The sequence below is a fragment of the Halichoerus grypus genome, chromosome 9, assembly GCF_964656455.1.
Source record: "Halichoerus grypus chromosome 9, mHalGry1.hap1.1, whole genome shotgun sequence".
NCBI classification, from domain to species: Eukaryota; Metazoa; Chordata; class Mammalia; order Carnivora; family Phocidae; genus Halichoerus; species Halichoerus grypus.
Genome location: NC_135720.1, coordinates 134742802 through 134766974, shown reverse-complemented (window position 1 = coordinate 134766974; position 24173 = coordinate 134742802). Strand labels below are relative to the sequence as shown.

The window sequence follows — 24173 nt, the reverse complement described above, 5'->3', positions numbered from 1 at the left end:
ATTATTTAGGGTGCTAGTAAGTGATACTCTGCCCTTCTGCAGCACGATTCCTGCGAGGTATCCGTCATCTTCCCTTCGTTTATTTTATAGCTTTTGAAGTTGGGTCATCAAGGAGCCAATCTGGACTCAGAAGACTGACCTATGGAGAGTGAACACACCAAAGGTGAGTTCGGGTCAGCTGTGGACCTGGCAGAAGTTTCGACCGAATTTTCAGAAATGGCTAGTTGTGACTATTTGTCAGAATTTAGCACTTGCTCTCCCCTTCCCTCAGTGCCCCCTCTTCTCTCTTATAGCACTCCTTAAACATCTCCCCTTTTCCTATATTGCTCACGTGGATAGGAAGTGTTCAGAGAAAGTTGCTGAAAAATCTAAACAAACGATCTGACCTGTCTTGTTTAGACGACATGGAAACGGCCACTGGACTTTCCTTTTCCCTAGCTTGAACTGAGAACAGATAGCTTCCAAGAACTATTGGATTTCTTTTTTCCATCTCAGTTTTTAATACTCTTCAAAGGATCCAGTTCTAAAGTTAGTGATGGACCAAATGAAGGGGAAAAGTCCACTCCCTTTTGTTTGTAAACCCAAACCAGACCTTAAGAGAAGGAAGATGCTGGTACCTGAGGAAGCCTAGGTGCAAAAGGGTCGGCCCATAGGGATGAGGAGTTAAAGGAGAGGCATGTTCACAATGGCCAACAGTGAAAACAGAAAAATGGCTTTTCCTTCCCGATCTTGGCAACTCCTAGTGCCCTTTTATAGATTGGTCTCCTTACCACCCAGCTGCAGACCGTTACCTGTTTGCAGTCCCTGCAGCTCTGCCTGGCACGATCTAGTAGCAGAGAGCTGAGGAATACTTCCATGTTAGCAAGCATTAAGCTAAGATCACTCATCTCAGCTCTTCAGTTGCAAGGGATGGGCCTAAAAACAGGTGCTTCTTGTAGGAAGTGCTTATGAGTCACTGCTGACTCACAGCGGGGGCAAGATTTTATGAGCAAGCAAGTGAAAAAGAGCTGGTTTAACTGTTACTAATTTAAAGCGTCTAAGTTATGGCTTGGATTTAATTGTGGCTGGCCGAAGCTGTTTGTTGCTTGGTTCGGGCCTCTACGGAGACTGATGGTCTGCTTTGATGTTTTAATTCGATGCATGGTATACATGCTGAACTTAAACCGTCACGTGCGAGGTGGTTTTCCCTCCCTGGAGGTGGTGTGTTTAAGCAGACTTTGCTCAATGTCTGGGGAGTTGCTTTTGTTTGTACGGCAATACTGCCTACTTAATGTTGAATGTAGACTAGTATAGCTTCACTCGCATCTGCTTTGGAGAATATTTGAAAAGTTCTTTTTGGTTTTTGGATTTGAAGAACTGTATTTTTCGTAGCCCACGATATTCTATTGTCTATATAATGGATCCAAACAAGGTGAGCTATGTTGAGGTCATAGGCCGTGGGTTATATACATACTGGCTTAAAAATCATCTTATCAACTAACCATTAAATCAACTCTGCTACCTATGATAATGGAGAATAAGGTTGTGTTAAATCCAGAACTTCATTTCAGGTAGTATCTAGCTTCCTTTGGAAAAAGAAGCCAATGAAAATAAAAAGAAAAATATGTTTAATTTTGTTTCTGCTTGTTCTGGAGTAAGGTGAAACGTACCAAATGTTAAATAAGAGGAAAAAAATCTATGTGCTCTATAAGCTGCTGGTTCATCAACTCTTAAATTGTTGGTTGTTGTAGATTAATGAAGAAGGGGGAATTCCTAAGCCTGCTCTTTATAGAAACTTTGGATAACTCATTACCTTGATGCCTTCATCTGTAAGTGTTCAAATGAGCAAATGTATTTATGTTTGGCTTCCAGGAGGGACGGTGTAGGTGAGTTTTTAAAAAATGATTTATTTCTTGTATTTCATGTTTTATGCCTTCCTTATTGTAGGAGGAAATAACTCTAGGTGTGTGTAGGAAGAATAGTTTTGATGACCAGGTGCAGAAAATCTTTAGACTAAAGGGTCCATTATTATTAATTTTTTCCAGAAGTAATTTTTGGAGAAAATACTGCATCTGAATATTGTATTGACTTCATAGCACTTATTTAAGAGCTCAAGCTATTAGAAGTAGGTAATCTACTGAGTTGTTTTTATGATTTGTCAAGTTGAAAGCTGTTATTTCTGTTACAGTTTAGGAAAGGTGAAATCTATACATTTTACTCCAAGCTGTCTGGCTTCTTTGCTTGCATTTTAGATATTGGATGCCAACCCAGTACTGCGAATATTTGCTCTTGGAGTTTGTTCCTGCTTGCTTTTCTACCTTGACAGTGATTTTGTGAGTGCTTTGGAAAGAGGAAAGTCATAGCAATTCTAAGGAGGTAGTCTGATATTTCTTTTCTCGGCTCCTAGCTTCTTGGATTATGAGATGTTTTATTCTACATCCATGTCCTTTGTTTCTCACGAGTTAACGCTAAAAAGAATACTTGTACAAATAAGGATATTTGGGAATTAGCAAAATGTTCTTTAAATATCTATGCACAAGTATATTTCATAACTAATGTTTAGTTTCAGGCCCTTAACATTTCAGATGTGCTTTATAAATTCTGGTGGCATGGTTAATTCTCAAATGTCATGTGCATATGAGTCACCTGGATATCTTGTTAAAATGCAGATTCTGATTGAGACGGCCTGGGATGGGCAGAGACCCTTTACAAGTTCCTGGGGGACTGGTGGCTGCTAGTCCATGAGTAGCAAGAGGCCAAAAGACACATTTCAACTGGGTAGGTTGTGCTTTCTTGCGGTGGTGGTGAGGTGATGTGTACGTTAGGGTTGTTAACATGTTAATTCACAGAATGCTCTTGAAAAGAAACATCATAATGAATTAAGGTCTGATAAATTCAAGCATTCTCTACAAATGCTTTAAAAAAAAATGAAAAAGCTTAGGGCAAGCAAATTGAGTTTTGCAAACATTATAGTTGTACGTAGCTGGCAACCTTAATGAGTTCAGTTTTTTAATGTAACTGGTTAATTATATTTTAAAAAATGAAACCAAGCCAGTAGATTTATTGTATAGGATGAATCTAGTAGCATGTGTTTAGAATCTAGAATGTAGAATTTTGAGGGTGAGTTATTAGGGTCATGTTCTAGGGGTTAATAGACCATAATGCAATAAACTTTAAGAGAACTCAGGAAAATGATAAAGTGTAATGCCTCATGTGAACAGAGGTTGTTTTACTGTTTGGTACATTGACATATACTAGAAACCGCCAGATAGTAGGTCCTCAATAAATGTTTTTTGATATTTAGATTATGTTTATAAATGGTTTATAACTATCCACATCTTCCTTTAGCCTTGGTCTCAATTGTTTATACTTATACTAGTGTATATTTGAATATTAGACAAAAGTGTTTAATCCTAGCTGATTCATTAACTATCTTGTTAGGATGGAACTGGTCTTCCTGAATTTGGTTATTATTGAATCCAATAGAACTGGATTTCTATTTAGAATTGGTAAGTTTAAAATATGCCTTAAACTATAATAGAATATATGTAAACACATATATGCCAAAGGCTAGTATACATTGGCAAGTAGGAAGTATACAAGGCTAGTAGGAAGAGGAAAAATCTTATATGACATGTTAGAATTAAGTGATATATGTAGTTAATCAAAATTTGATATTAGTTAGTTCATTTAGTCTTAAGTATTACTTTATTCCCCAAAGACAGAGAACACAGTAAGTTAATGAGAGCATAATGAGGTGCATCTTTAAATATCTTCCCAATGTTATGGCCCCTCTTCCTTAAAATACAAACAGACAAAAACCCAGTAACTTTCTAGAATCTCAACCCCACTTTGGATTTTCTCCAGTTGAAACTGAAGTGTATAATGAATTAAAAAAAAAAGAAATGAATTTCACCTTATTTTTCTATATAATGAAATGCTTGGTAATAATTAGCACATGAAAACGTGTGAAGATCATAGAGATCTACCTAAAACTACTCTCAAAAAAATAATAATTTGCTTCAATAGACATCACAGTGGATACTTCATTTTATGTTAAGATAAAATAAACACATAATTTTCTAACTTCTTATAATTCTCATCTTTAAATACTCCCTTGGCCAGAACTGACTATCTTTTGAAGAATATATAAAGGCTGTTTTTCAATCCAGATTGGACTTAGACTAAATTGTATTTCATTTGAAATGAGTGGATAGTTCTTATCTCGTAGAGCAGGGTCAGCAGCCTCTCTCTCTGCTCTTTTATAGTTGTCAGACAGTTACCATATTGTATGGGGGGAAGATAAAGAAGTTTTTTTGGGGGTGGGGCAAGGGCCCTAGTTGTAACAGGCTTTTCATAAATTGAGATCTCTCTCAATTTAACCAACCATTGTGGTTGAAAAAACTGGGTCCAAGTTTAAGAAAAGTGAAGTTGGGCTAATCTTTGTTGAAAACTTGGTTATTGGGAAGGAATTCCTGTGTTTTGTCTGAGGTTCTGCTACTTGGTCTGAATATAAATAGCTGTTAGTTTTTCTCCTTATCCTTCACGTATTCATTTTTTATAATATACTTTGAATTCTGTTGATCTTGCTAATGTGGCTTCTCTCTGAATTTGGAAGCCTAATGTAGGATATCCCTTCCACCCAAATGGCCCAGCCGATTTATTCTTCACTCCCATCCTACTGCATATCCTCATGTCCCCATGCCATGATGAGGGTCCTTGCATTCCCACGTGATCCTAAGCCAGATATTTGAGTCTGGTCTTTCCAGTGCTATCATACCATAAAGTTGGCAAGTGTCCATTATCACTATGCAGTAAGATAGAACGAGTATCTAAACATTTTAGTCAGTGTAGAGGCCATCAGAGAGAGAGAGGTTTCTAAGGTATGTTAGTCTCCATTAAAGTGGAAAATCATCTTTTCAAAGAAAAATGTTTTAAGTGGTAGATAGGTTTCTAAACTGGCTAAAAAATGACAGAGTGAGTGCAAAAGCATGGACTTTGGAGTTAGCAGGAGGAGAAATCATTCAAATATTGACTCTGCCATTATGTTAAAAATAATTTTAAAAAATATTTTTTATCCCCTCAGTGCCCAGTTTCCTTATTTGTAAAATGACAATAGTTCCTCTAAGGATTGTTAGGATTACACGAGAATCTCTCTATAACATTATCATAGGGATTTGTTCATGATGCTCTTGAATGCTTTATCATTGAATAAATAAATGAATTTGAGAAATAATTTGTTATGCAGTATAGAAAACAAATATGTGCAAACTCAGAAAGATTATATAAAGCAGTTTAGCTGTATTCATCAGTGTATTATTTATTACAATAAAATAGAAACAGTCGACATTGGTAATGATTAGCTGTAGTATATACACAGTGACTGCTATGTATCAACACTGTTCTCTGTGTTCAGGATATGGAAGTGAGAAAAAAAAAATCCTTGTCTTCATGGAGTTTAAAACCTAGTAGGGGAGAAATGAGTTTCTATTAAAATACACTCATTGAAACAACCCAAAACTTAAGATCACTTCTCAGAGGTCTAAAGATTGATGGGAATAGAAATTAATAATAAGGAAAAGAATGAATAAAAAAGACAGCTAGTTCATAACACAAAATTTATGAGCGATATCATCCAATTCTGTGAACTACAGAATCTAACTGGTTTTTTAGGGAGTAAATTCATCATCTATAGGAATCGACTAATTATAAGTACTAAATAATAATTATTCCCTTCATGTTAATTCCTACTATGGCTGGAATGATTTCAAAAATCCCTTTTACTGTTCATGTCATTTGATACTTTTTTCCAATTTATATATAGTATCTGTTAGAGAAATGTTCATTTGTATGTTTGAATGAGGGCGGATTCTTTAAATTTATAATCAGAATAACTTTATTAAAATCCATTCTATTCCTAGTAACTCCTAACTGAAGAATGAGTCCTGTACCAAAAATGTATGAGGAACTCTAAGTTTGGTGATTTGTAACTCCAAACTGAATTTCAGCATAGAAACAATGTTATTTTTGAATCCCAAACTATGCACAAGAAGTTACTTCATCCCACAGTGAGGCATACTATTTCAGGGTAAAATTAGGCTGTAGGAAGTTTTGAATGTGAATTTCTTCTTGCCTTTTATTTCTTCTTTGCTGTTAAGCCTGGTAACATTTCCAATAACTCAGTAACATGAATGTGGAATGTGGGAATAATGTATTATTCTTTCCTTAAATACTGTTTTACTTCAAAGAAATAACTATAAAATGGGGTAAATAATTGAGATCAAGGCTAAAGGGGATGTGGATTTTTCCATACTTCCTCAATTCCTACCAATTTTCTTTTAAGATTTTTTTTTTTTTTTTGAGAGAGAGAGAGAGAGAGTGAGAGAGTGGCAGCAGGAGAAGCAGACTCCTCACTGAGCAGGGAGCCCGATGTGGGGCTAAATCCCAGGACCCTGGGATCATGACCTGAGCTGAATGCAGATGCTTAACTGACTGAGCCACTTAGGCGCCCCAATTCCTACCAGTTTTCTATTCTGAAGTTTGTCTTAGTTTGGCCCAGCTCTTTTGCATGTCCCTTTCAAAGCTTGGAAAAGAAGGCTGTCCCACACACACATCAAATAACAAACCACCAAGAAAGGGATGATTTTTGAGTCCCAGCCAGTTCACTCTCCTGTGCTGGAAATTCTGAATCTGGTAGGGTGAAAAGGGAAAATGAGATAGGGCTACAGTTTCATCTTCTATGTATGCAGCCCAATGAAAGATTCAGGTACGGGGCACCTGGGTGGCTCAGTTGTTAAGCGTCTGCCTTTGGCTCAGGTCATGATCCCGGGGTCCTGGGATCGAGCCCCACCATCAGGCTTCCTGCTCCGCGGGAAGCCTGCTTCTCCCTCTCCCACTCCCCCTGCTTGGGTTCCCTCTGTTGCTGTGTCTCTCTCTGTCAAATAAGTAAATAAATAAATAAAATCTTAAAAAAAAAAAAAAGAAATATTCAGATAGAGATCTTCCCCATGAGTTAGCTTATTAGCAAATACCTAGCTAAGAACTGTGAAAGAGAAACAATTGTATTTAAAAAGGTTGAGGTGCTTCAGGGGAAAGAGTTATGTATACCTGAGGGGTCTAGTGGGGAGTTACTGGTGGAGCCCCGGGAATGGAGGGAGGAGGATCAGGAAACAGAAGAGGAAGTATATTAATTTTGTCTGTCATATTTGGCAACTTTTTATAGTCTTGGTGATTATTGTCAGAGGTACCACTGAAAGCCATTTGCTCTATAAACCTATGCCTGATACAGCATGTTTCCTTAGGTGCTGAAAGGTACTACAAAATCCAAGGTACTGTTAAGTTTGGTTTCACAATTTGACTTACATGATTATTAGAGTGATTTGAATTGCGCAGTTTGGTGGTGAAGATGGTATGAACGTCTTAGAGTTAATTTGTATCTGATAGCTGATATTACATGCTTTCTCTCTAAGCAGTTATTACGAGCTATATATACATTAATGCTTTCATCGGAACCACCACCTTGTTGAGGTAAATATTCATTCTATTTGCAGATGAGGAAACTGAAGCTTAGAAAGAGGATCAGTAACTTCCCCAAGGCTACACGGCTAGTAAGTGATAGATATGAAATTAAGTCTTGAGTCCAAAGCTATTATTAAGCTTTAAAATCAATTGTCTCATATGGAACACTAAGCCTATGTGTGTTTTTTTGTTTTTTTCAGCAGATTTTTTCCTCCTACTCATTTGTGCACTTGTTTCAACTCTCAAAGAAAAATTGGGTAATAGTCGTGGCTTTGACTGCCGGGCTTGAAGGTGCCACCTGAATTCTCTGAACCCGTCCTGTCAGTTGAATGGAAGGGCTGGACCATGTGACCACCAAGCCCTTTCTAACGGTCAATTCCTACAATCTCTGTTCTTTGTGGGTTCAGTCTTTGATCCTAGCTTAGGTACTTTCCTAAATATAATGCTTTCTATTCGGAGCAAATATATGTATACTTTTATGACCGGTAACCTACCACTTACCTCTAATGTGAGCTGACTGCGTGGGTAATAATTGTAACCATTTATTGCATTTCTTGTATACCAGGACAGGTACTAAGTACTCTACAGAAATGATCACAACAGCTCTATACCGTGGATTTTATGGTTCCCATTTTAGAGAGGAAGAAGCCAAGGCTCAGAAAGTTTTGACTTATCCAAGGTCAAGCTAGAGAATGGTGGAGCCAGAATTCCAACCCTCCTGTTTGACAGCAAAGCCCTTACATGTTAATGGGACATTAATGAAACTACATTTTCTAATTCATCTTTAGGCTTAAAGATCTCGGACGTTGTTTTTCAACCATTTAAAAAAAACTGCTCTATATTAGCTCCTGTTTTTGATTTTACTATCTGCCCGCTTTACCAACCGATGGGAAAGTAGAGTGAAAGGAGGTTACTGTTTTTACGTTGGACGCCTCTTTCAAAGTCTAAGTTTATCGCTAAGTGCAGTAAAAAGAATGGAGCTCCCGGCTTTGTGCCTCTACGCGGATCCTCGGCTCTCCTTCCGCGTCCTCCTTTCCGAGAACTCGCGTTCTTCCGCTGAACTACTCTTCCCAGCGTGCCGCGCGGCCGAGAGCGCGGGCTCGACTGGCCCTCCCTTCCCCTTGGCCTATCACTCGGTCGCAGCATGATGATGCAAGCGCGTCGGGCGCTGACGAGTGACGGCGTTCTGGCTCGCGACCGCGGCGGCGGCCTTAGCAGCGGCAATAGGCGCAATAGCGGCGGCGACTGCAGGGACGACGACGACGGCGGGGCGGGCGCTGTGCGCAGAGGGGAGGGGTAGGCGGGCGGCGCCGGCGGCTTCAACTGCGGCAGCTACAGCTAGGGCGACGGAAGAATCCCCATCAGCCGGCGGTCGAGTTAGGCCTAAGCAGCGCCTGGAGAGGCTCTCTCTGTCCTCTGCGGGGGATCTCCATAGAGACCGTGACATACACAGAGGCGGGGGTCCGCGGGAGGCTGCCGGACCGGAGCCAGCTCCTCGGCCTCTCTCGCCGCCACCGCCTTCCCTGCTGCCAGCGCGCATTTTCTCTCCACTTCTGCTCGAAACCTCGCGGCTCCTGGTGTGCCTGTGCTCCAGTGTGTGGGCAGCGAAGGCGGACTTTTGGGTTGGGGCCGGGCGGGGGGGGCTCTAAGGCCGCCACCTCTGCCTCTCCCGCCCCCTTACCCGCCCCGAAGCGGGAAGCAGCGGAGGCTCCGCCATGGCCTCGGGAGCCGGAGGAATAGGAGGGGGCGGTGGCGGCAAGATCCGGACGCGGCGTTGCCACCAGGGGCCAATTAAGCCTTACCAGCAGGGGCGACAACAGCACCAGGTATGGGACCCCGACGCGGTGGTGTCTCAGCGGGTCGGGAACTCAGCGGGAGGGAACAGGCGGTGAGGGGCCCTGGCGCCCCACGTGGAGCGGACGGTAGGGCCTGAGGAAAGGCCCGAGCCAGGCGGCGGGATCTCAGGCCGCTGGGGTGGCGACGGGAAGTGGGCTGAGACAGGCCCGTCTTTGCGGCACACACGTGTGGTTCGGGCCGCCTCCCCCCAGCCTTCTGGGCCAGGGGCTTCCCCAGACGGGCGTAGGGCGGGAACGGAAATTCTAGGCCTACGATGCGCGCATTTCTTTCGTTTTTGGCGGGGACTAGGGGGTTTGAGCGTATTACTCACGTTCTCTCGAGGCAGAAAGGAGAAGATGTGGCTGGAGGTTCGTATGCTTGCTGTTTTCTAGTCTCCCGCGTTTCAGTTTGTGTGGGGAGGGGGCTGTCCCCCGGCAGTCCGCTTCCGAGGCACCGGGGGTGGGGATGGGGCGCTGTTACACAGAAAGTGGAATAACTTTGTTTCATCTTAATTCCGCGTCTCCCCTGCCGGTGTCCTTCGATCTGAGAGCATCAGCTTCGATTCCCCCCCCCCCCATAACCGGGTTATAGTTACCTAGACCCTGGGGCATTTTGAAAGTCCCTCTCCACCCTTACGTCTTTTCTCCGCTGCGAGGCTCTTCCCTCCTTCCTTCTATCCTCCCCCCCCCATTTTATTTTGGAGGCTAGAATTGGCTATTATGCACAGGTCACCGGGACTCCAGTCCTGATCTCACGCAGGAAATATTTTAATATTACGGGGTGTATTCTAGAAGTTTAGGTAGTTTTGACACCCAGGAATGTCGGCAGTCTTATAATTGACCATCTTGTGCACTCATGGGTGTTTGAAATTATGAAAACGAGTTTATCCTAACTGTAAATGAGACATTTGATTTTGAGAAAATCCGATTTTTAAAAAACTGTTATTTGTTTGCTATGGGAATTGAATAGGAAACTGTTAAAAATTTATTTTAATAAAAGTCACTTACAGAACTTATCAGACTAAGGTGAGGAAGTGTGTGTCTTAAACTTGTTAAAAAACAAAAGTATAGCAAAAGGGTCTGATAACTTGTTGCATCCTATTAAAGGTAGAATTCCTAGATTGCTTTATTCTGGATGGTGATGGTTTTTGAATAACATGTTTGGTGATGGTGTTAAATTGTATCATTAAAAAACAAAACTTTTAAAGAAGAAATTTGGGGGAAATTTTTCTTTAATAGTAAAAATGGTGATTTACAATATTAAGTAGCTCTCTCCTAATGGTTAGAAGTCTTGACATTACGTTTTCCCCCAGATAAATACAGAAAATGATTGGTTTTCAGATTTCTTTGTGAGGAACCAGGGGGTACTTACAGGCAAATTTAAGATTAGAATTCAGGTCACACGCCTGGCCATTTAACCTAATCCTTTTGTAGAATGGAAGTTAGACACACATGCTTTCTGTTTCTCCTGAAGAATAAATGTCTTTGAGTGCTTTCTTAGATCTTCTTAAAAGAAAGTTACTATATAAAAAGTGAAATGTTTTAAATACATATATTGGATGGTCTGGACAGAGATTAGAAAGGAGGTAATATATTCCAGGTGGCAAAAGTTACAATCACAGCTTATTTTTAAATGTACTTATATAAAAATCTAATTTTGGGGAGTTGATGCCTTAACATCATAATACCTGTGATCCCAGTTGTCTTAGAGCTGATGTGATTTTAGGCTGTTTAGTTTTGCTTTAGAGTTTGATAATTTGTCATTTCTCCCTATGTAAAATACCTTTAGCTTCTGTCCTAGCCATTTAACTGAAGAAGAAAATACATTTTAGCTTTTGGATTGTGATTAAAGATGTTTGGGGTTTCCTGATCAGCCCTCCCAGTGTTACTTAATATTGGCAGAAACTACCAAAGTATCCAGGAGTATACCAAAAAAATGTTCAGTCTTTAAAATCTTAAAATAAAGACTGTCTTTAGTCCTTGCAGGAACTTTTGTGAACTTACAGACTACCTGCTTGCTGTCTACTGTCGTGGTTTGTCACCTCTATGTTTTGCAGCAGCTGCTGAGTCATCATGAATAGCAAGGAGCTTCATGACATGGCATGTTTTACTCTAATGTTATTTGATTAAGTGTCCACGGGTTTCTGGGCAAAAATGAAGTTTTTGGTTGTGTAGCAGAGGGTTGAAATAAGAATGAGAGGTCTGGCACTGTTAGTTCATGGATGTTTGCCATTGCCTGTCAGGCCAATTAGCTTGTGCAGTCATGCAGGACCTGCAACTTTTGCATGTGTTCTACTGACTTGTAATTTCCTGTTTTGACTTCTGGTTTAGCTCTGCTGAGATACATCTAAAGATTACATTTTTTCCTTTTAACTTATGATCTTTAAAATGCCATCTTTCTTGAAGTTTGGAGACAGAAATCCATTGTCTTACTCAACTAACTGAAGGGTAGTAACTTAAAGAATTGTAGAAGCAAAAATGAAGAACAGCCCTGAATAATGTAAGTCGATCATTTTCACTTGCCTTCTAACTCAGCCCAGATGCCTTTAGGAAATGGTATCATTTTTCTAGTTGGGAGTGAACAGGTCACCAAAGATGTGGTTTTTGTCACCCCTTCAGTTTCCTTTCCCATTTCTTGTGCAGATTGTCAGGCCCAGGAAGTCAGCTCTGGCTATTAAGCTTTTCTTAATAGTCACCACAAAAAACTTGAGCCCATGGGGAAACCAAAACCTTGCCTGGGAAAGAGTCTACTGCCACCTCCTGGTGAGAGGGAATTACTTGTTTTTGTCCTTTTTTGGGGGGGTGTGTTTAAGGGGTTTTTGTCTTCTGGTTTGGAGCTGAGGGAATCCGCTCATTTTATCTGCCTGGATGTAGTTTGTCTTACACCAAGTCGGTTTTTGCATTTAGCTATTTTAGAAAAAGGAGGGGACCTCTTTATTGAGTCGCTTAGATCAGGAGTCTGCGAACTTTTTTTTGTAAAGGGCCAGATAGTAAATATTTTAGGCTTTGTTGCCACAAGTTCGTTGTTTTGTTTTTACAACCCTTTAAAAAATGTAAAAATCATTCTTAGCCTGAGGCTTGTATAAAAACAGGCTGAGGGCTGAGTTTGGCCCACAGACCATGGTTTGCCTAACCCTGGCTTATATGATAGTTTGGGAATTTTTGTTCGGTAGTTTCTATATGATACTTTCTTCCAATATGTCCCACTTGGGATCCGATGGGGAAAAAGTACTCTCAGTTTTGTAATGGAATGATAATTTAGACATGGAATACTTAAGTCATTCCAGAAGTCACTAAGTGGTTCTGCCTTTACTTTTATCTTTATTTGCTTTATTTTATCTTATTTTATTATTTTTTAAAGATTTATTTATTATTTATTTATTTTAGAGAGCAAGTGAGCACGAGTGGGAGGGGCAGAGGGAGAGGGAGAGAGAATGTCAAGCAGATTCTGCGTTGTGCACGGAGCCCGACTTGTGGCTTGCTCTCTTGATCCTGAGATCAGGACCTGAGCCGGAACCAAGAGTCACGTACTCAACCGACTGAGCCACCCAGGTGCCCCTATTTACTTTATTTTAGATGTTAAATACTATCAGTGGAAACAGAACTGGAAATAGTTGGTAGGGAAAAAATGTACTATAATAGATTTAGAGCATCCGGGTTTGAATCCTTTTCTGCCAGGACTTAGAGAAGTTATTTAAATTCTGTCTGCTTAATTTATGCATCTGTAAAATGGAAATTGTTGTGAGGGTTAAATGAGATGAGTAAATCTCTTACAAGAGGACCTGGCATATGTATAGTAAGGACTCATTTGAAACTGTTGCAATTAAATACAACCTTTTGTTTGTTTTTAAAGATTTTATTTATTTGAGAGAGAGAGCACAAGCAGTGGGGAGCGGCAGGGAGAGGGAGAAGCAGACCCCCCACTGAGCAGGGAGTCCGATGCGGGGCTCAATCCTAGGACCCCAGGATCACAACCTGAGCTGAAGGCAGTTGCTTAACCAACTGAGCCACCCAGGTGCCCTAAATACAACCTTTTTTTAAAAGATTTATTTATTTGACAGAGAGAGCGAGAGAGGGAACACAAGCAGGGGGAGTGGGAGAGGGAGAAGCAGGCTTTCTACTGATCAGGGAGCCTGATGCGGGGCTCAATCCCAGGACCCTGGGACCATGACCTAAGCCGAAGGCAGACGCTTAACGACTGAGCCACCCAGGCGCCCTTAAATACAACCTTTTGATTTACATGTTTGTCTCTGAATTTTCCTGCTTCTTAGAGATTTTTCCCTTTATGTACCCAAGCTCAGTCTTTTATAGGCCTATATTGGATTTAGGGACTGTTTACTGGGTGATGAGGCCAGACTTTAAACTGTTAACCCTCTTAAGTACTTATTTTCAAACACATTGTCTTCATAGAAATGTCAGTCATTGAAATGTGTGTAGAGGAGAATAAATCCAAGTATTAAGTTGTTTAATGCTAGTAGGTTTTTTGTTTGTGATGAGAGGCCCTTGCGTGTGATATTTTATCAATTCACTTACCAATTTTTTTTTTTAAAGTTTTTATTTATTTATTCATGAGAGACATAGAGGCAGAGGCAGAGGGAGAAGCAGGCTCCCCGCCGAACAGGGAGCCCGATGCGGGACTCGATCCCAGGACACTGGGATCATGACCTGAGCTGAAGGTAGATGCTTAACGACTGAGCCACCCAGGCGCCCACTTACCAATGTTTTTAATAAAATAAATGACAACAAAGCCCAGGGATTGTCTCTATATCCCAGAAAGTCCCCTCATGAGGCCTGTATTTATTAGTTTGAAGTAAAATGAAGACTTTGGTCTGAGGTCATTAATTAAAACCATTTTCTTTAGGCACAGAATATTAAGGAAGATGTAATGACCTCATGTTTTTAGAAATGTTTTATTTGTAGCTACTTAGGTTGTCCTGGTTGTGATGTATTTATTTTTAAGATTCTTCTGTGTTAGAGGTAGAGTGATTTAAAGTCTTGCCACAAGATACAATTTACGCTGTTTACTATCAGAAACAGGATGGTAGAATGCCTTTCCTGCCTAAAAATGTTTCAGTTTGCTTGATTTCGCTTATCTTCTTCATAGTGTGATTTAAAAAATACACTCTTTTTTTAAATTTAATTTAATTTATTATTATTATTTTTTAAGATTTTATTTATTCATTTGAGACACAGACATACAGAGAGAGAGAGAGAGCATGAGCAGGGAGAGAGGCAGAGGGAGAAGCAGGCTCCCCACTGAGCCAGGAGCCTGATGTGGGGCTCGATCCCAGGACCCTGGGATCATGACCTGAGCCGAAGGCAGACGCTTAACCCACTGAGCCACCCAGGTGCCCCTAAAAAATACACTCTTAAATCCAGTTTTCAAATAGATCATTTAAGAAAAGTGACAATATCTTACAGGTAACTTTTAGTGGGTTAAACTGCTTTGGGCTTTATTTGGTCTCCTATGGCTAGTTTGAAAGGATTTAGGGGTTCCTTTTATTGTCCTTGTTTGGTTACTTTTAATTATCTATTAATACCAGCTCTATAATATGGATAACTAAAAATAAGAGACTAAGCCAGGTCATGTTTCTCCTTACTGCATTAGGGCAGAGTTTTGAAGGAGGTTGAAATTTGTGGCCAGTTGTAGTTTAAAATTTTTTTAGCCAGCACAGTTTTTATGCTCATGTTTTTTTTGGCTTCATCTCTTGAGGCTGAGCAGAGAAATGAAAAGTATGGATTTTAAGTGGCTAGCAGGATTTGGACTGTGGATAGGGGAACCTTGGCTGCTGAATGACTATCTGTAGGTTGTAAAATATGACAGAGTAGCTTAAATTTGGAAGTTAAATTCAGATTATTGAAACCAGATTCAATATAACCGGGTTAGAATTTGTATACTTCATTACTTTTTTCACTCATGGAAATAGTTGTGTGTTAAAGTTATAATAGAGATGCATTGTTAAAATTAATGTTAGAATAGGTATAAAACGGAGTAACTGAAAGATTATGATGACATCTAGATTTTTACTCTTTAGCATTTAAGATGTTTTTATAATTAGATATTCTTTGTCTCATGTGAAGTCTTGGGTTCTTAGTCCTTACTCTTCATTTGGGCTTGGAGGGAGCAAGGGGGAAAACTGATTAGGGAAACTATGAAGTAAGACTTTCAAAAAAGTTTGGAAAGGAGAACCTAGTGACATGGGAGTTCAGTGGGTAACGAGAGGAGTTCAGTGGGTAATGGGAGTGTTCACAGAACCCTGGAAGAAAAGGAAGTGACAAGTCTCAACAAAATAAAGGCAGCCAAAAGAGCAGATAGAAATCAAAATGGACGATGAATTGGGGTGCCTGGGTGGCTCAGTCAGTTAAGCGTCTGCCTTTGGTTCAGGTCATGATGTCAGAGTCCTGGGATTGAGCCCCATGTAGGGCTCCCTGCTTAGCGGGGAGCCTGCTTCTCCCTCTCCCTCTGCCCCTCTCTCACTTGTGCTGCCTGGCTCCAGCGCACGCTCTCATTGTCTCTCTCTCAAATAAAATCTTTAAAAAAAGAACCGAAGAGGGGTTATATTTGATATTTATAGTTAGAGATCCAGTGAAGTTATTTGAGAAAGGAGATTTTATAATCTGAATACTACTATTTAAAATAGAGGATAATGTGGAGAAAAGAGAGTTGAAGAGAAGTCAAGAAAACTAAAAACTAATAGAAGTAGCCTTATACAAGGAGAGGGAAGACCATATACTCGTGGTAAGGAGTTGGCCATGTAGGAGAGATGTCTCTGGTAATTCTGAAATTACAAATTGGTGAAAAGATACCACAAATTGGTGAAAAGATACACAAGAAAAGAATGTCTTTTTCTTTTCTTCTTTTTTTTTTTTTAAACGAGTTCTGAGTTAGAATTGTGGAAGAGCCTTGCCCCTCCTCCACCCTCTTTCATTAATCCTTGGCTGGTTAAAAGTAATTTGAAAAATTAATATAGTCACAGTGTCTTACACATTGAATGTGCTTAATATGTATTTAGTGTTGAATTGGATTTACTTCCGGTCCCCAGATTATTTATTGTAAATATCAGTGGCATTTTTGACTTTTTTTTTTTTTTTTTGCCATGTTTTGGCAAACGAAGAACCTTTAGTTCTTGGAAAGAAAGAAAAGACTCAATCAGTTTAACTAGTCCACATTTAAAGATTCACTCTTAATCCTTGAAATTAACTTCATTATTTATGATTACCTAGTGTCGATTTTGCTTTAGGGTAATAAGGAGTATTTTAAAAATTTTAATGCCCCATTTGTTTTGTTGATTTTCCTAAGCCCTTCATTAATTTTGCTTTCTTTGGCTACCTTTCTGCTTTTCTTCATTTAGTTGGCTTTGTGTTGTCATTCCAGAGGGATGGTTCCATTTTCCCATACTCTTGGATAGATTTCACAAGTTGTTTTTTGGAGGAAGGGCTATTAGTGTGGCAACAAAATGGTATTTTCTTAAGGTGAAACTGTTACACCAAGAAAATGTATTATTTATTTTTGAATTCTAGATTTGCTCAAGTCCTTTTTAGCAATTTGTCACAGAATATTCCTATGTGGGCATAAGAAATTGGTTGAGCAGTGCAGTTGTGGATAAATTTTTTTTCTTTTATTGCAGTTGTAGATAAATTAAAACAGCTGATCTGTGCACTGTACAGAACCGTGCCTGTCCTCACAAGGTGATGCTCTAGTGGAGCTGATGGACAGACTGCTTATCATCCTGCTTGACAGATTGCCATCGTGTAGGAAGTACAGGGGGTGCTTATCCCAGACTTGGAGGATCAGAGAAGGTTTTCTGTGGAAAACTGACATCAAGTTATAATGGTGGCAGTTTTGCTTACCACTGAAGCCTCTGAAAGTTAGAGAAGTTAATCTGGTAAAGTAGGACTTAAATATTCACACCGTAGTAGACCTTTACTCTGTGTATCTCTCTTTCCCGGTCCGTTTTTTTTTTTCTTTTTTTTCTAATTTTATTTATTTATTTGACAGACAGCGAGAGAGGGAACACAAGCAGGGGGAGTGGGAGAGGGAGAAGCAGGCTTCCCGCTGAGCAGGGAGCCCGATGCGGGGCTCGTTCCCAGGACCCTGGGATCATGATCTGAGCCAAAGGCAGACGCTTAACGACTGAGCCACCCAGGTGCCCCATCAGGGTTAAGTGGTTTTTCTTCAGGTCCATATAGGAAGCTGATTTGCCTCATTCCCGTAAAGACCTGAAACATTTTCTCTCAAGAAGTCCTGAAAATGTAGACCTTCTTTAGTAATAGCATCAGAGGAGCTTTTTCTTCCATAAGAAAACTACTTTTCCCCTTTTCTAGTTTCTTCACTCTTTCTCACTTTTCCATTTAGTGGCTGAAGTATCCTTTGGTACTTCAGAACTCTTAAAAAAAAAAAAATTGCTGGGCAGGGAGGTATCTCTCCAAGTCTATTTGATAGACAAAGTCCCTTATCTCTTTATAGTCTACCCAATTCTGTGCATAATCAGATTTCTATTTTCCCTAGCAGTTTTTAAAAATTCTAACATCTGGTAGTTGGTTATTTACTATAATGAAGTGTGTTAAATAAGTCTTTTATACTGGAAATAGATTCAAAAGTAGGCCTTTATATTTACTGCTGGTTTGATTTTCAGAGTTGATATTATAAAGTAGGTAGTTACAAAATTGATACAGTGGTATGATGTATTTGATAATAAGATAATCATGGAAATAGGGTGGTCTTTTAGGTAAAACTTTATTTTTAAAGATTTTATTTATTTATTTATTTGACAGAAAGAGACACAGCGAGAGAGGGAACACAAGCAGGGGGAGTGGGAGAGGGAGAAGCAGGCTTCCCGCCGAGCAGGGAGCCCGATGTGGGGCTCCATCCCAGGACCCTGGGATCATGACCTGAGCTGAAGGCAGATGCTTAATGACTGAGCCACCCAGGCGCCCCCCCCCCCGCCTTTTTTAAAGATCTGATTAGGTAAAACTTTATATTGTAGTTAAACTTGTACGACAGTTACGTTTACCATGGCCTTAATTGGGAAATAGGTCACTGAGTTTTAGGTGATTTTAGTACACTGGTTCTCAAACTTTAATTTGCGTGAGAATCACCTCAAGAGCTTGTTAAAACAAATTTGCATTTCTCACTTGCTCAAAGGTGACACCAGTGCTGCTGATTTGAAGACTTTAATTTGAGATCCACTGTTTTAGTCCTTTTATAGTGACTAGATAGGTATATAAGCTACAGAACAAAGGATTACACAGATTCGCACACATATGATTAAAGAGTTTTAAAAGGTTTCAGTAGTTATTTAAGGCTTATTAGATTTTGTATTGGGCGCCTGGGTGGCTCAGTTGTTAAGCATCTGCCTTCAGCTCAGGTCATGATCCCAGGGTCCTGGGATCGAGCCCCACATCGGGCTCCCTGCTCCGCGGGAAGCCTGCTTCTCCCTCCCACTCCCCCTGCTTGTGTTCCCTCTCGCTCTGTGTCTCTCTCTGTCAAATAAATAAAATCTTTAAAAAAAAAAAAAAAAAAGGCTTATTAGATTTTGTATTTATTAGTAAGGTTACCAGAACCTTAGCATGTACCAAGGACAGTCCTATATTTAAGACTTTGCAATTTTTGTTCCCTCAGTCTATAATAGTTCACTAGAAATTTGCATGGCTAGATCTTTGCTTATATAAAATAACTATCCCATTTTGCTCTGCTGCTTTATTTTTGTTCATAGCATTGAATCACCATATTATGTGTTCATATTATATTTACTGGTGTGTTTGCTCCCAGAGAGCAGGAACTTGTTTCTGCTGTCTCCCCACTGTTCCTTGCCTGACATGTAGTGTGTGATCAGTAGGTATTGATGGAATGAACAAAATAATGTCTGTGCTTACCTTTATAAGTTAGACAAGATTCTAAAATATTTTACAGAGATAAAGATTGGATGTAACTTTTGAGTAGTACAAGTGCTTCCCCAAGTGTTGTATGTGTGTTCCTTTGTTAAAGCTACATGGACTGACTTTAATTTTCATGTTCATTAGGATAAAAATTTAACAAATAGCACTGCTTTATCAGTTAGGGACCCTGCAAGAAACAAAGAAAGAGTCTACATAGAGCTATGCTGGTGGTTAAAGGAGTAAATACTGGATAGCAAGATGCCCAGAAAGTAGCAGCAGTGGGAAGCTGCTACTCTTCCTAGGACTGCAAGGATAAGGAAGAAATGGTGTAGCTGGAGCGGAGGAATGGCCACCTGGCTGGAGCAGGGTTTTAGAGATGGGGCCTTTGATCAGAGAGGAAGCTCAAGAACGACTTCTCTTTCCTTCTTTCCATAATCTCTAGCATCCCCTGGTATCTTAGGGGCCAGTCCTACCTTCTGGTAAGAAGCCAGTGTGGTTGGATGGCCTGTCGAGGATGGAGGGAGGGAAGAGCAAGTGAAGACCAATGCGGCATCAAATCTGTGACTGGATAGACTTTATTGTGTAGGAAGAGCTAAATTTATTGAGAGAAATGAATGGATAGAAAGAAAACCGTTAGTAATAGTACAGGTAAAAACCATGGCTAAAGTTTGGGGATCACTGGGAAAATATTTCTATAAGCTGCATTATATTCAGCACAGTCCACTCACTGTAAGATTTGTTTTTCTGAGTAATTTTAGAGTATCTTACAATGTATTTTAATTACTGTCTGACTGGTGTTCCACATATATATGTTTTCCAGATAATTCTTAGGACTTAAGTATAATTTTTATATCCCTCTTACCGAGGGACCTTTTCCCTAAAATGTATTGTAATTTCCTGAAATTCATCTAATTTCCTAATGTCTTTAACTGGAATGGTCGTTCTCAAACTTTAGCATTCATAGGAATCACTTGGGAAGGTTTGTTAAAACAGGTGAGCCCTGCTTTTCTGAGTTTAGTTGGGTTCGGAGAGGGCTTGAGGGGATGCTGACATTACCCGTAAAGGGACCACACTTTGGGAACCATTACATGTGAGTCCACTGAGCTTAATTTTTGTGGTTGCCTTAGGGTCATTTACCCTAAGAGGTATCCTGAAGTTGGGGATGTTGGTTTTTTATAATGGTTCCGGGTCAGTTTTAACACCTGTTGTTTCTTTTTACTGTCAAGATCTTCATGCTACCCTTCCTTGTGCCCCCAGTAACTCCTCTCTCACTGTACTTTTCTTGTACTAGAGCAGCTGTGGGCTGTGATCAGATACATTGGTTAAATTTTAGTTTAGAAAAGAGAGGGATCCAAGCAAAGTTCATGAACTTTAGTGAGTGAGCTTTATTTTATCCATTTTGACTGTTCAATTTTATTTACTGATTATTCTCCGCAATACCTAATGCTGCCCCATAAGTGACCTTTGGTGAAGTATGGTGTTAATTTTAAGTTGTTCTGTACTTGCCCCCTCCTTTTTTTTTTTTTTTAAAGATTTTTTTAAAGATTTATTTATCAGAGAGAGCAAGCACAAGTGGGGAGAGGGGCAGAAGGAGAAGCAGGCTCCCCTATGAGCAGGGAGCCCGATGTGGGGCTCGATCCCAGGACCCTGGGATCATGACCTGAGCCAAAGCCAGGCGCTTAACTGACTGAACCACCCAGGCGCCCCTAAAGATTTTTTATTTATTCATTTGAGAGAGAGCGAGGGAGTGAGAGCAGGGGGGAGGGGCAAAGGGAGAGGGAGAAGCGGACTCCCTGCTGAGCAGGGGACCCCCCTCCCCCCGCAGTGTGGGGCTCAATCCCAGGACCCTGGGATCATGACCTGAGTCACCCAGGCGCCCTAGACTTACCCCCTTAAGTGAGTAGGGATCACAGGGAATCTCTGATACTTTTAGTAGCCTAACACCTTAAAAGTTCACAAAAAAACTTATTTTACCTTAAATTCTTGCTATCATGCTCAAACTGCTTCTTAAGTTACTTTTTTCAAGTCTTATTTAAATAATGTTATATCTTGTAAGCACTTTCCAATCTTTTGAAATATATAGGGAGGGGGTAAATAAATATTTAAGTATAAATAATAAGTAAAAATAATAAAAATAATAAATGTTATATGTATCTTTTTATAAATACAAAATCATGGATGTAGTTATATAATCTTTCTTTCCAAAGGAACTAATACTGTGTAACATTAGCATTGAGAGGGGAACAGTGAATTTGTGCTTTTCAGTAGGGAGTCTTTTTTATGGGGCTCCTGGCTTTCTATGTTGCTGGAGAGCTTACATCATTGTGGTTTGGTTCAAAATTTCTGTTTGGAGACTAGGTGGAAAAATAATTACATATTTCTCAGTTGTTGCCTATACCTTTCAAATCGTGGAGAAAATACTATTCAAGTGCCAGTATTAAAAGTGTGTTCCATCTTTTCCGTTGACAGGATATTTCAAGGTCTTTTTGTGTCTTGGGTTAGCTTTCGGAGTAAATTTATATATTCTGCCTTGATTTTAAACTGTTGTTTTTTGTACCTGCCAATTCATGTTTTCCCTCCTGTGATTCTTTCTTTGAAAGTCTACTAATGCTACTTTATGAAGGAAATCATTGCTTAAACTTGGTTATCTCCCCCCAGTTTGTTTCTGCTAGTTTTTTTTCTTCCTCATTAGTAATAAAATTATTAGTATGTTTCTGTTATATTTTGGAAATTGTGAAGTGCTTTCACATTATTTCATTTGATCTTCAGTATAATTCTCTCTCAGGTTGGAGTGGATGTTGTTGTTTTACCTAGAGTAAATCAAAGTACAGGGATGTACTCAAACTTTATCCTAGGTCCTACCAATCCCAAAGCCCTTCCCTTACTTTATCCCTAGATAAACTACAGTGGTAGTGTTTGTACCTTAGGCAAGTTACTTAAAACTTCACTGTCTCTCTTCATCCATAAAGTGACATTATTAATATTAGCTTCATAAAATTATTGTGAGGATTCAATTAAAATGTATAAACTACTTAGAACAGTGCCTGGCACATAGCAAAGCCACAATAAATGTTAATAGTACTGATAGTTGTTGTTCCACATTTTTTCCCTCCCTTTAATAGTTGTCATAATAGGGCGCCTGGGTGGCTCAGTTGGTTAAGCGACTGCCTTCGGCTCAGGTCATGATCCTGGAGTCCCTGGATCGAGTCCCGCATCGGGCTCCCTGCTTGGCAGGGAGTCTGCTTCTTCCTCTGACCCTCCCCCCTCTCATGTGCTTGCTCTCTCTCATTCTCTCTCTCTCAAATAAATAAATAAATAAATAAATAAAATCTTTAAAAAAAAAAAATAGTTGTCATAATAGAATTAATTCCTTAGATCTTCAGACAACATTTGATGTAACAAAATTTTCCCATCAAAAAAATCTTAGGTTATTTATTGAGTTTATTATGTTGGATTGTTATATGTCTTTAAAAACCTCATTTTTATTTGTCCAATTTTTTTCTTAATGTGCAATTAAATAATTGCTTGAGGAAGCTGTTGAAGGTATTGTTTATGTTGCTTTTTTTTTTTTTTTTTTTTTTTTTGCAGTTTTATACCTTTATTTGACAATCAGCGATTAGTTCTCATCCACATTAACTAGATTTTTGAAAGTGGTGACAGGTACATAGGTAACCAACATATAGAGTTTGTTTGGTGAAACTTCGTCCTCGTTACATTTTCTGGACAGCGGCACATGGGTATGGTTATGGACCATTCCTTATTCCTTTGGTCCAGACAGCTTTGTGGAGCCTGGTGTCGATGTGCACATCTGGAATTCCCATCTCCTTCATGGCACATTTCCAGATCTCTTTGAGTGCCTGAGGGGCACGCTTTTTGTGCCCACTCTGTGGATGCACTTGTGGATATTGATGTATTCTCTGGTCACTACCTCGTTGATGGCAGAACGGCCCTTCTTGCCACCCTTCTTTGCAGGAGCCATTCTGCCGGGCCCTGGTTGGAAAGGAAGTGTTACTTCTTTTAATATGCTAGAATCAAAATAGATGCCTTTTCTCTGGGATTATAATATTTTAGTGCATTATCTTATTACTCAATCTAAAAAGTATATGGCTTATTTGATGGTCTGTAGGAGTTTTTAAGGGTTAGAATATGAGGCCATTTGGGGCAGTTATTGACTCATGGATGTCTGCATATGGAAGAAAGAAAAAAGTAGGAATTTCATAATGTCTATAGAATTTGTAAAATACCATCATGTCAGCATTAACTCAAATAACTGAACTTCAGGAAACTTTGTTGGAAGTAGTCATGTTTTGATTGATATGGCTTTCTGTAATTAGGTACATATTTAAAAAGATAAATTTCTAAAACTGCTTTATGTATTTCTTCTTCCAACAGGGCATTCTTAGCAGGGTTACAGAATCTGTTAAGAACATTGTGCCAGGATGGCTACAAAGATACTTCAACAAGAATGAAGATGTATGCAGCTGCTCAACAGACACAAGAGAGGTACCGCAGTGGCCAGAAAATAGAGAAGATGATCATCTGGTATATGCCGATGAGGAGAGCCCTAATATTCATGATGGGAGAATCACTCCTGAGCCAACAGTCAGTAATACAGAAGGTACATAGAGTGTGAATATTTTGTTACGTGTGATAGGTTTTCATAAATCTCTTTATATTACCTTGCTGTTGTAAATCTCATTGGGTAGTATATAAACCGTGTAGGAGGAGGGTGATGATCAGGTTCAAATGAGTTATTTATCAGCTTTTTGTTTAGTAAGGGAGGTTGATATATCAGTTAAGAATGCAAGCTCTGGGGTTAGACTTGGATTTTGAATTTTCAGACCATCAACTGTCATGTGGCTTTTTGGACAAGAGAGTCTGTTTTCTCCTCAGTATCCTCATAAATTGTTTTGAGAACAGTAGATGTGAAGCCCTTCTAATGGGTCCTGGCACTAAGGGAAC

General features: G+C 39.7%; 1 protein-coding gene and 2 long non-coding RNA genes across 8 annotated transcripts in view; 2 read left to right on the top strand and 1 right to left on the bottom strand.

The window, feature by feature from the left end:
• The first annotated feature begins 1039 nt into the window (after nt 1-1039).
• On the top strand, nt 1040-8208 carry LOC118547987 (uncharacterized). Of its 2 annotated transcripts, XR_013441418.1 has the most exons (6): nt 1040-1411; nt 2232-2355; nt 2649-2757; nt 7530-7586; nt 7701-7922; nt 8063-8208. It is a non-coding gene; the product is annotated as an uncharacterized LOC118547987 (long non-coding RNA). The 2 variants fall into 2 exon arrangements; XR_013441417.1 differs by lacking the exon at nt 8063-8208 and having other exon boundaries at nt 7698-7806.
• LOC118548005 (uncharacterized) lies at nt 5280-9570 on the bottom strand. Its single transcript, XR_013441419.1, has 2 exons — nt 9300-9570; nt 5280-5444 (listed from the first exon to the last, which is right to left on the bottom strand). It is a non-coding gene; the product is annotated as an uncharacterized LOC118548005 (long non-coding RNA).
• The window catches only part of NUP153 (nucleoporin 153), a 76828-nt gene continuing 61403 nt past the window's right edge, over nt 8749-24173 (top strand). For 2 of the 5 annotated variants that reach the window (XM_078055724.1, XM_078055723.1), the window contains exons 1-2: nt 8749-9323; nt 23604-23829. In XM_078055724.1, the coding sequence (XP_077911850.1) occupies nt 9213-9323; nt 23604-23829 (337 nt within the window). In that variant the 5' untranslated portion in view covers nt 8749-9212. Of the gene's footprint in view, nt 9324-9615; nt 9702-23603; nt 23830-24173 lie in introns of those variants that run through there. The other 3 variants (XM_078055725.1, XM_078055721.1, XM_078055722.1) reach the window with 2 other exon arrangements.